The sequence below is a fragment of the Schistocerca serialis genome, chromosome 1, assembly GCF_023864345.2.
Source record: "Schistocerca serialis cubense isolate TAMUIC-IGC-003099 chromosome 1, iqSchSeri2.2, whole genome shotgun sequence".
Classification (NCBI taxonomy): domain Eukaryota; kingdom Metazoa; phylum Arthropoda; class Insecta; order Orthoptera; family Acrididae; genus Schistocerca; species Schistocerca serialis.
This window is the reverse complement of record NC_064638.1, coordinates 243,203,444-243,219,380: the sequence shown is the minus strand read 5'-3', so window position 1 is coordinate 243,219,380 and position 15,937 is coordinate 243,203,444. Positions and strand designations below refer to the sequence as shown.

Below are 15,937 nucleotides of genomic sequence, written 5' to 3'. Positions count from 1 at the left end.
TGATTAGATCCTGATGTTACAGTGCCTTTCTCTTGCAGGCAAGCACTTCCTCCTTCATACGTACAATCTCATTTTGAAAGATGAACATTGGCGTAAAGCCACTATCATACCCTATCAAATGTCAGCAAGGACAAATACCTTCCCTCTAGCTACTACCCCATTTCTCACACCAGCTGTCTTTGCGAGGTGATGGAGTGTATGATTCATGGCTGGATGATATGGTGGCTCGAGTTTTGCAAACCACTAACCACTGTGCAATGTGGATTTCAAGCACACCAGTGTGCAGTTGATGATATCGTCACTTTGTCAACCCATGTCATGAATGGTTTTCTGCAGAAATACTAGACTATGGTTGTGATTTTTGATTTGGAGAACGTTTAACACACCTGCTGGAGGTTTGGTATCCTCCGTACTCTATACACGCAGGGTTTCTGAGGCCACCTGCCCCATTTCCTTCAGGAATGTTTAAAAGACAAAGTTTTCAAGGTAGGTGTTGGTTTGGCCTTGTGGGACACCTTTATCCTGGATAACAGATTGCCTCAAGGCTCCGTCCTGAGTGTCGTCCTCTTTGCTATAGCTGTCTCTGCAGCTCCCTTTTCGTCGATGTCAATTTAAACTATTGCAATTATCCACGGACTTGTCTCCTTCAGCAGCATCTTCAACGATGCCTCGATTGGCTTTATTCATGGAGCATTGATAATGGCTTTCACTTTTCCATTGACAAAAGTGTTGGTGCGAATTTCTGGTGGCGCAAGAGGTTTCCTCCTTGTCTTTACATCTTGGGCCTATTGCTCTTTCATTTGCTGAAACTACTAAATCCTGGGGTTTGTGCTTGACAGAAAACTTTCTTGATCGTTTTGTGTGTCTTACCTGGACGCTCGCTGTACCTGGCCCTGAATGCTTTGTGTGTCCTCAGCGGTACTTCCTGGGGAGTGGATCAGGCCATCCTCATGTTTGTGCCGATCCCTTGTCCATTCAAAATTGGACTGTGTGTTTTTTGTTTATTCATCTGCATGTCCATCCTTCATACACTGTCAAAATACAATCCACAATCCACCATCATGGAATACATTTGGCTGTTGGTGCTTTTTATGTAGCCTGGTTTAGAGTCTCTATGCAGAAGCTGCTGAACTAGCACAGTCATACTGACATGATCCTCTCCTCAGTGGATACATATGCTATTTCTCTGACATGCCCGGCTATGCATCCTATGCCCTCTTCTCTGTTAGCCCAGAGTACACTTTCGGCTACTACTCTGACAGCTTAACTTAATGCAGCCCACCACGTTCGTGATGGGTGTGAACCCTTCACCATCCTGGCTTTTTGCGGCGGCCTGTGTTCATCTTGGACTTAATTTCCTTCCCAAGGAAACTGCTCTGGTTTCGATATATTACAGTTGCTTCCCAAGGAAACTACCCTGGTTTCGATTAATCACTGTAAGTTTCTCAACCTTCGTGCAACTTAATGAGAGCACCATCGTGTACACTGATGACTCTAAAACTGACCGTGGTATTGGGTGTGCATGTGTCATTGGCACCAAATGATTGTCAGTATCGGTTTCCAGAATGCTGCTCAATATTTACAGTAGCAGGCTTTTTAATTGTGTCATATGCTCTGATTCTCACAGTGCCCTTCAGAGCCTATAGGCTACACACAGCCCATCCCTTAGTGCAATAGGTCCAAGAAAGCTTCCACTTGCTCGTGTATTGGGATAGCTACTGTGATATTCATGTGGATTCACGGTCAGGTTGGTCTGGCCGGAAATGAGGCTGCTGATGCTGCTGCCAAGGCTGCAGTCCTCCTACCTCAGCCTGCTAGCTCTTCCATCCCTTCTGGTGATATAAGTGTTGCAATTTGTCGGCGTGTCACTTTGGTGTCACCAGTGGTCTTCTCTTCACAAGAACAAGTTCTGGGAAATTTAACCTCTCCCAGTGGCTTGGCCAACCTCCTCTCAGCCCTCAGATCATATTAGCTAGGTAGCATGTTGGGCCTGGTTTTTTAACCATTGCCATTTGTTAAATGGTGATCCCTCACCACTTCTTGCTCATTGTCGTCACCCTTTGATGGTTTGCTATTTCCTGACCAAATGTCCTTTTTTTTTTTTTTTTTAACCACTTATGCTCCAAGGTACGTTTTCCATTAGAATTATCAGCCATTTTAGCAAATGACACACAGGCTGTTGACTGTATTTTATGGCAAAAGACATTTAGTCTTTGCTTCAGGATCTCCACTTTCTCTTTGGCATGTTTTGTGGACCTTTCTCCAAGAGGAAGTCCTTGTTTTTAGATCTCTTTCCTTTCATTGATTGTGCTTAACATGTAGTCACTTTTAACTTCTTTTTCTTATTAGTGTCCTAAGGTTGTGGCATGGGCGCTTATAACCTCAGTTGTTTTTGTGCCCTTAAACAGAAAACAAACGAAAAGAGGCCATCAGTTTGTTAAAGAATATGACTTCAGGAAAAACTTTGTCCTCATGTATTGAAAGCTGTAACAAATTTCACAATGTAATAAGTGCTGGTGAGCATTACTTCCAGTCCATTAAGATGTTTTCTTATGATAGTGCAAATGGATATGTGTTTTGTAGATCTTCAGAATATTCAGTTTAGAGAGTTGCTTGATAAGAATCAGTTTGAAAATTATAAATCAAATTTCCCAACAATGAAGCTGAATGGCTTTCTCAAAACTTACCAATTCTTCTACAAAGGATGACTGGAAAATGAGTTAGGAAACATTTACATTGACAAACACAAATACGAGTGTTGACTGAAAAGTAATGCCTTCACCTTTGTAACTCTTCAACAGTTTGTGGACTTGGTATGCGGCAGATACTGGCTTGTTCCGTAGCCTCTTCTCTACAGCTCCAGTTGGCGGGAAGCCTTACCGTTGAACGGTTGTGTTTTACAGTGTAAAGTATGGAACCCTGTGCAGACGGTTGGTCAGTGTGATTTAAGCAACATGCAGTCATTGAATTCTTGACAGTAGAAGGTGTCACCCAAAGGAGATTCATGAGAGACTGAAAGCAGTCTATGGTGATTGTGCTGATATGAGTGCTGTGCGTCTGCATTCTCATAACACGGGAGGAGTTCCTGACAAATTTCAAGTCGGTGTGCTTTCATTTTAGGAGTTGGCATCCGGGATACCCATCGCGCACACATGTTGAGGCCCATACCACTTTGAATTCTTCCCGTGGTGTAATTTACGCCAGACTGCTCAATGGTCTAACTGAGGCCGAAATCCAATCTTACCTCTCTGATCAGGGTGTCATTACTGTCCATCATGTAATGATACAGTGGTGCTGCCGTCCAAGATCAAAGCAGGCTATGAAATTATCATAGTCCGACCATACGTTCCGAACCCGAGGCGCTGCTACCATTGTCATCATTTCAACCACACTAGAAATTCTTGTTGCCACCCAGCAAAATGTGTAACCTGTGGTAGGGATGCATACAAGGTCGATTGTCTGCCGCCTCCTTCCCGCTGTATCAACTGCAAAGGCAGCCATGCCGCCACCTCTCGGGCTGTCAAAGAGATTCGGCTCAAGGAAAAAGGTCATTTCCCATGTGCTATCCGTTTGCCGACTCCTACCCCATCTGCATGGACACCTGAATGGCAGCTTACTAAGGCTGATTGGCAGCTTTACTCCTCCCTGGCAACCGTCGAAGAACAAGATTTCCCCAGTTGTGATGACCAGTTGGACCATCTCACCATCATTATTCTTACTGCTGCAGAATGTTCATTCCTCACACTTCCTCTTCACAACATCATGTCCCAGACCCTTGGTGGACTGAGGCATGCCGCAATGCAATTCGGGCACGGAGACGTGCTGTCCGCATTTTTAACCCTGACCCTATGCTGGCATACTGCATTCATTATAAACGGGTGTGTGCAAATTGTCGTTGAATTCTTTGGGATAGCTAAAGAACTAGGTGGATTTCATTCACTAGTTCTTTTAACAGTTCCACACCTTCCAGTGTCATGTGGCCAACTTCATACGGCTCTCTGGAACCAAGATCCATTCCCCCATTTGCAGGCTGACAGTAGTTGACGATGTCATCGTGGACCTTATTGTTATCTCCAACACCTTGGACCCCTATTTTGCAGAAGTTTCGAGCTCTTCCCACTGCCACCCTGCCTTCTTCCATCGGAAAAGAGCGGAGGCGGCTTCAGCGATACCCTTCTCTTCTCCAAATCGTGAGTGCTACAATGCCACCTTTACTATGAGGGAGCTCGATCACGCTCACAGTTTATCCCGATCCTCCACCTCAGGACCAGACATCTTTCTCTTGCGGGCAAGCACTTTCTGTGTAACACGTACAACCACATCTGGGCAGAAGGCATATTTCCTGGACGCTGGCACCCCCTGCGGGTTTGGGGGTTAGAATAGGCCCGCAATATTCCAGCCTGTCATTAGAGGCGACTGAAAGGAGTCTCAAACATTTCAGCCTATATGTGATGGTCCCCTCTCGGGTTTGACCTCCATATTTCCAAATTTTTCCAAAGAGCGAGCCAATTGGGGAAGGACGTCTGACATGGTGCATTGTGTCCATCGTGCATTTAGACCTTTAGCCATTTTTCTCGTCGTCGCATTACCGTCTCGCTTGTTCTCCATCTCTTGGGCGAGGATACATTCCTGGGTGCGATTTCCACGATGCACTGTGCAATGTTGCTTTTGTGGAGACGATGACCATAGACTTCCTTGCACCTAATATCCAGGACGATATCCGATCCGTTGTGGTGGGGCCACCATGTACCCTATTAGTTGTACCTCCTTGACAACACAGGGATTGCTCTGCTGATGCCTGCACTGTTAACCCCCCCACATATGCCAAGGAGTAGATGCCTATCTCCCTGGGGCATTGGGGACTCCCGGCCATGGCCATCCTGCCAGGTGACCCTTGATGAGGCTGGGTGGCGCCTGTGGGGAGGGCCCTTGGTCGGAATGGGTGGCATCAGGGCAGATGACCTGCAATGAAGCGTGGTACATCATCTCTTGCTGGTGGCCAGCAGTCTCTAAGCGTTCTCAGCCTCAATTCAACGCTCAGAAATACAACTCCAAATCGTTCCCCTCCCTGGCCACACCGTGGGAGCGTACAGCTCAGGATGGCAGTGACACTTATTCGCCCTGGTTCCTAGTTTTTATGAGAGCTGATGGGGAGTCTTTCATGTCAACAAAGCCTCAGTTCTTCATAGAACATTTAGAGGACAAGTTTGGGGAGGTGAAGGGCTTGTCCACAATGTGCTCTGGGTCAGTATTGATAAAAACGGCATCCTCTGTTCAGTCAGGAAGATTACTTGCTTGTGACAATTTGGGGGATGTTTCAGTTACTATCACACCCCAGATGAGTTTAAATATGGTCCAGGGTATTATTTTCCCTAGGGACCTCCTTTTGCAGTCTGATGACGAGCTGCGTGCCAATTTAGAGCATTGAGGTGTTCATTTCGTACGGCGTGTTCATCGGGGACCGAAGGATAATCAGATTGCTACTGGTGCCTTCATCTTGGCCTTTCAGGGTGACACATTACTGGAGAGGGTCAAGGTGATGGTCTACCACGCGATGTGAAGCAGTATATCTCTCCCCGATGCGGTGCTTTAAGTGCTGAAAGTTCGGCCATATGTCTTCCCGCTGTACTTCCAGCCTCACATGTCGAGATAGCGGACGCCCATCACATCCCAATACTCCATGTCCCCCGCCATCTGTGTCAACTGCGGAGAACATCATTCACCTTGCTCGCCAGACTGCAGGATCTTACAGAAAGAGTGGAAAATCATGGGATAGAAGACCCTGGACCAACTGACCTGTACTGAGGCTAGAGGAAATATGAATGACTCCCATCTTGTGCGCATGACTTCCTCATATGCCGCTGCTACGACAACCATGATAGCCCCATCAGTTCAGTGAATTCCAGTCAGCTCACCTCGCTCGCAAAGGGTCCCTTGGATCCCTCCCTTCCCACGTTTCCACAAGTGGGAAGGATGATGCCCGGCAGTGGCATAAGTGCCCACAAGCAGCTGGTCATAGGGCTTTGCGATCCTCCTCCGTCCCGGAGACTGAATCAGTGAAGCCCTCCCAGCCAGTGAAACCCAAGGAGCAGCGAGAAAAGTCAAAGAAGAAGACCTCTAAGGCGAAGGAACTTGCGGTGGCGCCCACCCCACCGCAAGCTACAAGCTCTGCGTCTGAGGGCGAGGTAGAGGTTCTGGCGTCCGCTGAGGACGTAGATCTCGCCGGACTCTCTAGACACAATGGATGTCACTCGCACAGGTACTCAGTCAGTGGCAGCAGGTGACACAGTGGCATAATCTGCCTCCTCGGTCCCTTCACACCTTTCTCGGCCATGGACAGTGTCATCCTCTAGTGGAACTGAGTGGTTTTTTCCACCATCTTGCTGAGCTCCTACAACTTCTCAGCCTTCACCCTTTCCTCTACGTTGCTCTCCAGGAAACTTGGTCTCCGGCGATGCGAACCCCCGCCCTCTGTGGCTATCGGGCGTGTTATAGGAACTGGGCAGCTTATGAGAGGGTATCTGGTGGCGTCTGCATCTACATCCTTCACTCCCTTTATAGCGAGTCTGTCCCTCTACAAACACCTTTAGAGGCTGTCGCTGTTCGGGTGTGGATGCCTCAGGCTGTTACTGTCTGCAGTCTCTATCTCCCACTGGATGGTGATGTCCCGCAGCATGTCCTGGCTGCGCAGATAGCCTAATTGCCACCACCTTTTCTGTTACTGGGTGACTTCAATGCCCATAACCGTCTGTGGGGTGGATTTGTGGCAACAGGCTGAGGCAGCATCATTGAGCAAGTATTGGCACAGCTCGACCTTTCTCTTTTAAATAATGGTGCCTTCACACATTTCAGTGTGGCACATGGCACGTACTCAGCCATCGATCTTTCGATCTGCAGCCCTAGCCTACTACCATCTGTCTAAAGGAGTGTGCATGACGACTTGTGCAGTAGTGACCACTTGTCAATCTTTCTGTCACTGCCACAGCGTCACTCTTCTGGGCGCCCCTGCAGATGGGCTATGAATAAGGCTGACTGGGACTTGCTCACCTCCATTGCGAATATTGAGCCTCTTTCGAATGATGCCATTGATGCGGTGGTTCACTCTGTCACCACCGGCATCGTTACTGCCGCAGAATCTGCCATTCCCTGTTCTTCTGGGACCCCTCGGCAGAGGACTGTGCCTTGGTGGTCGCCTGAGCCGCGATCCCTAGTTCTACTAGGCCCGTGTTGCGCTATAATTGGCTTCCGGTCGCGGCAGTCGGGACTGATAAGGCGCGCTGCGACCGCGTGGTGACCAGAAGTTGTGGTGCGGTAAGCTGTGCTGGGGTCCAGCTGCGCCGCAGCACGGAGCGTCATTCGCTCTGCGAACGTCGAGTGCGGAAGCTTATCTCTGGGTGTTCACTGGGTGTTGGCTTGCTACGTTCACTAGTGTTAACGTGCCACAGCAATGCCTCTGCGACGTGGTTACCGTCGTCGCTGGCGGCGCAGTGTACTTGTGTATCGCAGTTTGAAGGCGATTGATATTGACCTTCAAGGGCAGTTTTCCAAACAGCAGTTGATCGGAGGCCCGAATGTTTTTCGTGGTTTGCACCTGAACTTTACGTGTGATGTACAGGCTGTGTTTGGTGGTTCAACATGGCTGACCTTGGCTGTTGTTTGGGGCAATCATGCTGATTATGGTGGCCTTGAAGCTTTTTCATATGCTAATATTTTGGCATGGAAAACTTGGAGTATTTCTGAAACAACTGGTCTTTTGGCTTAAGTTCCTTATGGTTCTCTTGTTCCAAGCATGCCATTTGTATTGTCTACTAGAAGAAAGAAGAAGTTAAATGCTGATGAGTACCTGTTTTTGTGGGCAAAAGTTGGCAATGGCAACTGTAAAATCAAGATCAATGGTGACTGTATGCTGTATTATAGACAATAAAGTGTGTTCTGTCCTTTCCTTATCTCTGATGCTTATCTCCCTCCCTCCAGTATCACAAGCGTCATCCCTCATTGGAACACCTCATCGCCTTTAAATGGCTCCGTGCGCGAGCCCGCTGCCTCATTCGCCAGTGCAAGCAGGAGTTCTGGGAAAGGTATGTCTCCACCATCAGCCTCTGTACCTCTCCATCGCAGGTTTGGGCCAAGATTAGGCAACTCTACGGCTATCAGACCCTTGTCAGCATACCTGCGCTTTCACTGAATGGAACAGTCTGTACTGACTCCAACACAATTGCAAACCGCTTAACGGAGCATTTTGCTCAGTTCTGCTTCTGCGAATTACCCTCTGGCTTTCTACTCCCTGAAAGAGCGGTTGGAACGTTGGAGCCTTTCATTTCACATGCGCCAACCTGAATTGTACAATGCTCCATTCAGTGAGTGGGAATTCCAAAGTGCCCTAGCTGCTCGCCCTGATACGGTTCCCAGGCCAGATTGCATCCACTGTCAGATGCTCAAACACCTCTCAGTGGACTGCCAGCGACGCCTCTTAGACCTTTTCAACTGTATATGGGTTGAGGGTGAGTTCCCATTGCAATGGCGGGAAAGCGTCGTAATCCCTGTGTTGAAACCTGGCAAGAACCCACTGGAGGTGGACAGCTACCGCCCCATTAGCCTCACCAACGTTTTTTTGCAAGTTGCTCGAACGCATGCTGAGTCATAGGTTTAGTTGGCTACTTGAGTCTCGGGGCCTTCTGGCTCTGTCTCAGGGTGGGTTCCGCAAGGGCCACTCTGCTGCCGATAATCTGGTGTACCTGGAGTCTGCCATCCGTACGGCCTTTGCCCGCCGTTAGCATCTGGTCGCCATCTTTTTTGACATGTAGAAGGCATACTATACGACATGGCGACATCACATCTTCTATGCTTCATGGTTGGGGTCTTCGGGGTCCGCTTCCGACTTTCATACAAAATTTTCTGTCACTTCGTTCACTCCTTGTGCAAGTTGCGGCCTCCCATAGTTCCTCCCAAGTTCAGGAGAATGGGGTACCGCAAGGATCTGTCTTAAGTTTCTATCTGTCTTAAGTTTCTGCCTCTTTTTGATTGCAATTAATGGGCTCGCTGCGTTGGTGAGAACGTCTGTCTCATCTTCTTTGTATGCTGATGACTTCTGCCTATACTATAGCTCCACTGGCATTGCAGCTGCTGAACGGCAGCTGCATGGCGCTATCTGAAAGGCGAAGTCTTGGGCTGCAGCACATGGCTTCCATTTTTCGACTGCCAAGACCTGCGTTATGCATTTCTGCCGGCGACGCACTGTTCATCCTGAGCCACAGCCTTATCTTGATGGCGAACCTCTTGCTTTGGTGGAGACGCATCAGTTTTTGGGATTGGTTTTTGATACCTGGTTAACTTGGCTGCCTCATATTCAGCAGCTTAAACAAACGTGCTGGCAGCATCTTAACGCTCTTCGTTGCACGAGTCACACCAGCTGGGGTGCCAATCAGTCTACCCTTCTATGGCTGTACCAGGCGTTAATTCAGTCCCATCTAGATTATGGGAGCCTAGCTTACAGTTCGGCATCCCATTCCACATTGCGGTTGCTGGACTCCATCCTTCGCAGCGGGATCCGACTCGCCACTGGAGCTTTCTGCGCGAGCCCTGTCAACAGCGTACTTGTGGAGGCAGGTGGCCTTCCATTGCGGTTCCGGCGCTGACGATTACAGGCCACTTACGCTACACATGTTTGTAGCTTGTCCGGGCATCCCAATTATCGTCTCCTGTTCCCTCAGTTGGTTGTCCATTTTCCGGAACGGTGGCCCCGGTCAGGGTGTACGATCACGGTTCGCATCAGAGCTCTTCTCTCTGGGCTTGAGGTTTTCCATCTTCCACCTCTTTTCCAAGCCCCTCTTTGTATATCCCTGTGGTGTGTGCCCTGCCCGTTCATTCAGCTCGATTTGGCACAGGGCCTGAAGGACTCAGTCCCTCCTGAGGCCTTTCGCTGTCACTTTCTTTCAATCCTTGCTACATTTCAAGGTTCTGATGTTGTCTATACTGATGGTTCGATGGTTGCTGGTTGTGTCGGTTATGCTCTTACTCTAGGGGATCATTATGAACAACACTCATTGCCGACTGGCTGCAATGTTTCCACTGCCGAGCTGGTTGCCATCTCTCACGCCCTAGAGTATATCCACTCCTGTTCAGGTGAATCCTTTGTTATCTGTAGTGACTCCCTGAGCAGTTTATGAGCTATCAACCAGTGTTTCCCTTGCTTTCGTCTGGTGACAGCTATTCAGGAGTCCCTCCATACTCTTGCCTGTTGCGGCTGCTCTGGGGTCTTTGTGTGGACCCCGGATCATGTAGGCATCCCGGGAAATGAATGTGTTGACAAACTGGCCAAACAGGCTGTCGGTGCACCAGCCCTGGAGATAGGCCTTTCGGAGAGTGACCTCAGGTCAGTTTTCCGGCAGAAGGTACTTCACACCCGGAGTGAAGAATGGTATGCCCTGCCTTCACCCAACAATCTTCAGGCCATCAAGGAGGCTACTGGTGCATGGCGCTCCTCCTTGCGGGTCTCTCGCAAGGACTCTGTTGTCCTCTACCGGCTGCACATTGGCCACACCTGGATAATGCACAGCTATTTATTGCACCACAAAGAACCACCTTTATGCCGCTGCGGGTCAGCTTTGTCTGTGGTCCACAGCTTGTTGGACTGCCCGCTTTTAACTCTGCTCAGGCAGATGATTGCGCTGCCTGATGTGCTTCCTGCACTTTTATCAGATGACGTTGAGATGGCAGATTTAGTTTTGAGTTTTATCCCTGGAGGGAGTTTTTATCGCTTGATCTAAGTGTTTGTCCTTTTTTTGTGTTGAGTCTGGCCTTTGGCCTACGATTTTAGACTGGGTTTTAGTGGGTTTCTTGGTGGTTGGCTTTTCCTCTCCCTCTCCCTCTCCCTGAGACCTCTCCCTCTCCCTGAGACCTCTCCCCCTCTCCCTGAGACCTCTCCCCCTCTCCCTGAGACCTCTCCCCCTCTCCCTGAGACCTCTCCCCCTCTCCCTGAGACCTCTCCCCCTCTCCCTGAGACCTCTCCCCCTCTCCCTGAGACCTCTCCCCCTCTCCCTGAGACCTCTCCCCCTCTCCCTGAGACCTCTCCCCCTCTCCCTGAGACCTCTCCCCCTCTCCCTGAGACCTCTCCCCCTCTCCCTGAGACCTCTCCCCCTCTCCCTGAGACCTCTCCCCCTCCCCCTCTCCCTGAGACCTCTCCCCCTCCCCCTCTCCCTGAGACCTCTCCCCCTCCCCCTCTCCCTGAGACCTCTCCCCCTCCCCCTCTCCCTGAGACCTCTCCCCCTCCCCCTCTCCCTGAGACCTCTCCCCCTCCCCCTCTCCCTGAGACCTCTCCCCCTCCCCCTCTCCCTGAGACCTCTCCCCCTCCCCCTCTCCCTGAGACCTCTCCCCCTCCCCCTCTCCCTGAGACCTCTCCCCGAGACCTCTCCCCCTCTCCCCGAGACCTCTCCCCCTCTCCCTGAGACCTTGCTACGGCGGCTTAACTTCACACTACCTGCACCTTTCCCAGTGGGTGAACCCTTCACCACCTTGGCTTCATTTGCTTCCTAAGGACACTACTCCATCCTCAGTCTAATACCTTCAGTTTCGTGAACTTCTCATGTAACATTGCGATAGTACCTTTGTACTGGTACCCCTCGGACTGACTGTGGGGTCAGGTGTGCCTTCGCCATTGGCACCCATGTCTTTCGATATCGGCTTCTGGCACACTCCTCAGCATTTACAGCTGAGCTGTTCACTTTGTATCAGGCCAAGAATTACATCCTGTGACGCAGCCTTTCCAATTGTGTCCTCTCCTCAGACTCACTCAGTGCCCATCAAAGACTGTGCACTTTACACTGCCCATCCCGTAAGTGTAGCGGGTGCGGGAAAATTGTCACTTGCTCACTCTTTTGGAGTCAGTGTCATGTTTCTGTTGGTTCCTGGTCATGTCAGTCTGCGAGGAAACGAGGCTGCTGAAGCTGCTGCAAAGGCTGCAGTTCTTGTAACTCAACCTGCGAGTACCTATATTCCCTCCGATCTCTTCATTGCCATCTGTCAGGAGGTGGTGTCCGTTTGGCATCGCCAATGGTTCTCCTTTCATGAGAATAAGCTTCAGCTTATTAAGCCTCTCCCAGCACCTTGGAAAACCTCCTCTTATTTTAATTCAGGTGCGTATTGGACACTGCCTTTTTAGCCATCGTCATATTCTAAGAGGTGCTACCCCACCACCTTGTACACATTGCACTCAAATTTTAACTGTCCGCCACTTCCTGATGGACTGCCCTTTTTATATAACCATTTACGTTCCAGCTTGGGTTTCCCATCTGATTTATCAGCTGTTTTAGCGAATGACGTGGGGGCTGTCGACCGAATTTTACTTTTTATCTGCCGAAGCAATATGGTGAAGGCCATTTAATTTTTAGTTTTGGACCTCCATTTCTGCATGTTGTCTTTTTTAGCCCTTTCTCCAAGTGCCTGGTTTTAGCTCTCTTCTATTATGTCGATTGGGACTGTCTGACAGTAGATTTTAACTCCTCTGTGGTTGTATTCTATAGTTGCGTGCGTATGATTTTTTGCCCTAAAGCACAACAACCAACAGCCAAATTGTGCACAGATCTTCCTATAGCCAAGAAAAGCAATAATGTGGCTGACACATTCTTGTGAAATGCCGATTGTGCTTGCAATTTCTCTCTGAGTGATAAGATGATTATCCTGAATCAGTCAACATTTGGCCTGTGAAACTCGGTGGTTGCTGTCACAGGACATCCAAATCTTTGTTTGTCTCGCAGGTCAGAGGTTCCTGTCTCAACATCTTTAAACTTACTCGCCCAGCGACTCACAGTACCCACATTAAGATAATCATGATAAACTGCTTTTATTCTCTGATGAATCTCCTTTGGGGTGACATCTTATGCTGTCAAGAATTCAATGACTGCACGTTGCTTAGATCACACTGACTGACTGCGCAGGGTTCCATTCTTTACACTGTAACAACACAACCGTTCAATGCTAAGCCTTCGCATGAACTGGAGCTGTAGAGAAGAGGTTACAGAATAAGCCAGTACCTGCTGCATACCAATGGTGTCAACTTTTGAAGAGCTATGAAGATGGAGGCATTACTTTTCAGTCAACCCTCGTATTTACCAAGTGCAGATCTTCTTAAATTCCTAATGAACAATGTTCTTCAAAACATTTATAATGTATTAACCCTTTCGTGAGCCGTGGGAAACGTGCTTCCCACTACAGTGAACTCGCTCCTAGTCCCGTGACATTCACAGTTCCCACCTCTGTACGGTGCTACCACCTAGTGAACAGTATAGGGTACTGCTTCCAATCGGAAGTTCCTGCTGTTTTTGCTGTACCTTCGCGCAGAGGCATTGTATTGCTGAGTGTTGCTCTGTAGAGGAGCCTTTCAGTGCTGTTAGCGTGACATTCCCCCCCCCTCGAAGCTATAGTATAAGGTAAATACTTTTGATTTACCCAAATTTATGAAGGACAACGTAAAATTGGAACGAGGAGAATTCCAGTTTGAAACAAAAGGAGCCATTTCTGCCGTAAAATGGATGTGTAACTGTCCAGTCACTTTCCTGTCCTCAATTCATGACCCATGAGAAACAGCAACAGTGAAAAGGAAAAACAAGGATGGTACTAGTACAGAGATTTATTGTCCTGAAGTTGTGGCAGAATACAACAAAATAATGGGTGGTGTCGATAAGTTTGATCAATTACGAGAAAGGTGTGCTATTGGCAGATGTTCTGTAAAATGGGGGCACAGAATATTTTATTTCCTGGTGGACGTTGCTGCAATGAACAGTTTTATCCTGTGGAAAATAAGTAAAAGAGAAAGTGGACAGCATGATCAGATCGCATACAGGATCCATCTAGCCAGACAATTGATCGCTGGCCTCTCATCCCAAAAAAGGCGTGGACAAAAACCTGTCTTTCTGGCGAAAAGGGGTAAAGTACTTGAGGATTTTCATCATGTGGCTGTAGGGGAGCATCAACCTATTTTAGGAGAAACCTACTGGATGTGCCGTCATTGTAGTACCAATGCTGTGGAAAAGAGCACTCGCTGTGTTTGTACATATTGTCAAATACCACTTTGCATAGACCCATGTTTCAGAAAATTTCATGGCAAACAATTGTGAACAGTCATTGTAACAAGAGAAGTAAATTTATCAAATAAAAATGACATATGTTGAAAAAGTTGTTTTTGTCATTTAACTCCAAGGAAGGGCAGTGGGAGGAATACTTCCCAACTTGTTGTGTGACCTCACTTTCACAGTTGGAGCAAATTTGATATTCTGTATGATAAATATACCTATCTGTTAACTACTATCTGTTCTCCACTAATTAAAAAAAACTGCTCAATAATTTTGCCCACAAAAGGGTTAACAAAGTTTATCAAATTGAGGCTTGCATTCCCAGTCACTTCTGCTTCTTGCTGAAGAAGTGAGAGCATCTTTGAAACAGTTAAAAATTGCCTTGCTGTTCAGTAACAAATGATAGATTAAGTTCTCTGTGCAAAATTGCCACAAGAAGAAACCTGGTTAAACAGCTTACAAGTGATCAGAAATTTAAAGATAATGTGACCAATAGCTTTGCTATCGGGAAGAATCAAGGCATGTATCTCCTGTATAAAAAGATGTGAGGTAAGCTTACTCACAATTAATCTTTTAATTCCCCACTGGTACACTGTCAGACTACAAGCAGATATTTCTTTTTTCCGTCCCTGAACTCCTGAAAAGACAGCAGCAAGATTTATTTGTTAACTTTCTTCACAACTTGGAGCTGTGTGATCGTGATGGCTATGAAGCAAGTGAAATGAAATCCTGCCACATGATTCCTATCTGTGCACCTCTGTAGGCCCAATAAATTATTCAGTACAGATACAAAGATCCAGAAATTAAATGGCAGAGGAAGGGAGTATTATTCTTAGATGTGGTTGGATGGGGGAAGTGCAACTGGGGATAAGTGACATTAAGGTGCAATGGGTTTGAACCATCTCATCGTGGCATTCCAGTCAGGTGTAATGTGGCAATATCAAACATCTCTGAATACAACATGATAGTAAGTTACATGAAATGTTTTTCTAGAAAGGTTATCCTGTGGTGTATAGTAATCAGTATGCCACATTTTAATAGATTTTTCTGTAATAGGGCAACAATTACCAGTTCTCCTTTTTTTAAGTAATAACTATTTGGCTCAGACTATGAGAAATCAAATTTGTATTGTTCATTTTATTTATCTTTAGTTGTATTGGAAAATATTGTGTAATGATATGATTGAGTTGCAAACCACTTTTCTGAATGATGCTCGTTAATTATGAACATATTTTCACAGTATTTTTATTTTATTTTAGGACAGTCCAGTAATCAAGAAAGCAGTGAAGAAAGAGCAGCTTAGCAAGGCTCAAAAACGAAAACAGTGGGACAGAGTTGATGCAAAAGGCGACCGCCCTCGTGGATGGGACTGGGTAGATGTTGTGAAACACTTATCACAAAGTGGCCCTAAACAGCTTGAGACCCTAGCTCCCTCAACAGGCTCGTAGAAGCAGTAGAGGCTAGCAATGCTTCCAGTCATACACTGCTGTGAGACAGCTAGTGGCAAACAGGGTATGCAACATTGTGTTCCAAAATATTTGTTGAATAAAAATGTTAACAATTTTTATTCATTGTTTTATTAACTTTAATCCTCTTTTCATGAACTGCAAGAATGAAGTTTTTGCTTTTTGTGTGCACTACACAGTGCTGTCCTGCTAATTGCCTTGTGTATGAACCAGTAGTATAATAGTGTGGAGTATGTTCATATCTAAATTTCTGGTACAGTATGAAGAATCCATTGATTTATGGTACTCCTTTATAGTATGCTCCAAAGTGTTTACTACAGTACAGACAAGAGAAACATACTTAAGGCTGTGATAAACTTGTGGAGGACAACTAACTTCTGCTGCATTCAGTGCAAGCATTTGGAA

General features: G+C 47.3%; 1 protein-coding gene across 1 annotated transcript in view; it reads left to right on the top strand.

Annotated features, from left to right (window-relative positions):
* The window catches only part of LOC126466903 (RWD domain-containing protein 4), a 29,264-nt gene extending 13,631 nt beyond the window's left edge, over positions 1-15,633 (top strand). Inside the window, exon 4 of the mRNA XM_050096419.1 lies at positions 15,326-15,633. Coding sequence (XP_049952376.1) covers positions 15,326-15,514 — 189 coding nt within the window. The 3' untranslated portion in view covers positions 15,515-15,633. The remainder of the gene's footprint in view (positions 1-15,325) is intronic.
* The last annotated feature ends 304 nt before the right edge of the window (positions 15,634-15,937 follow it).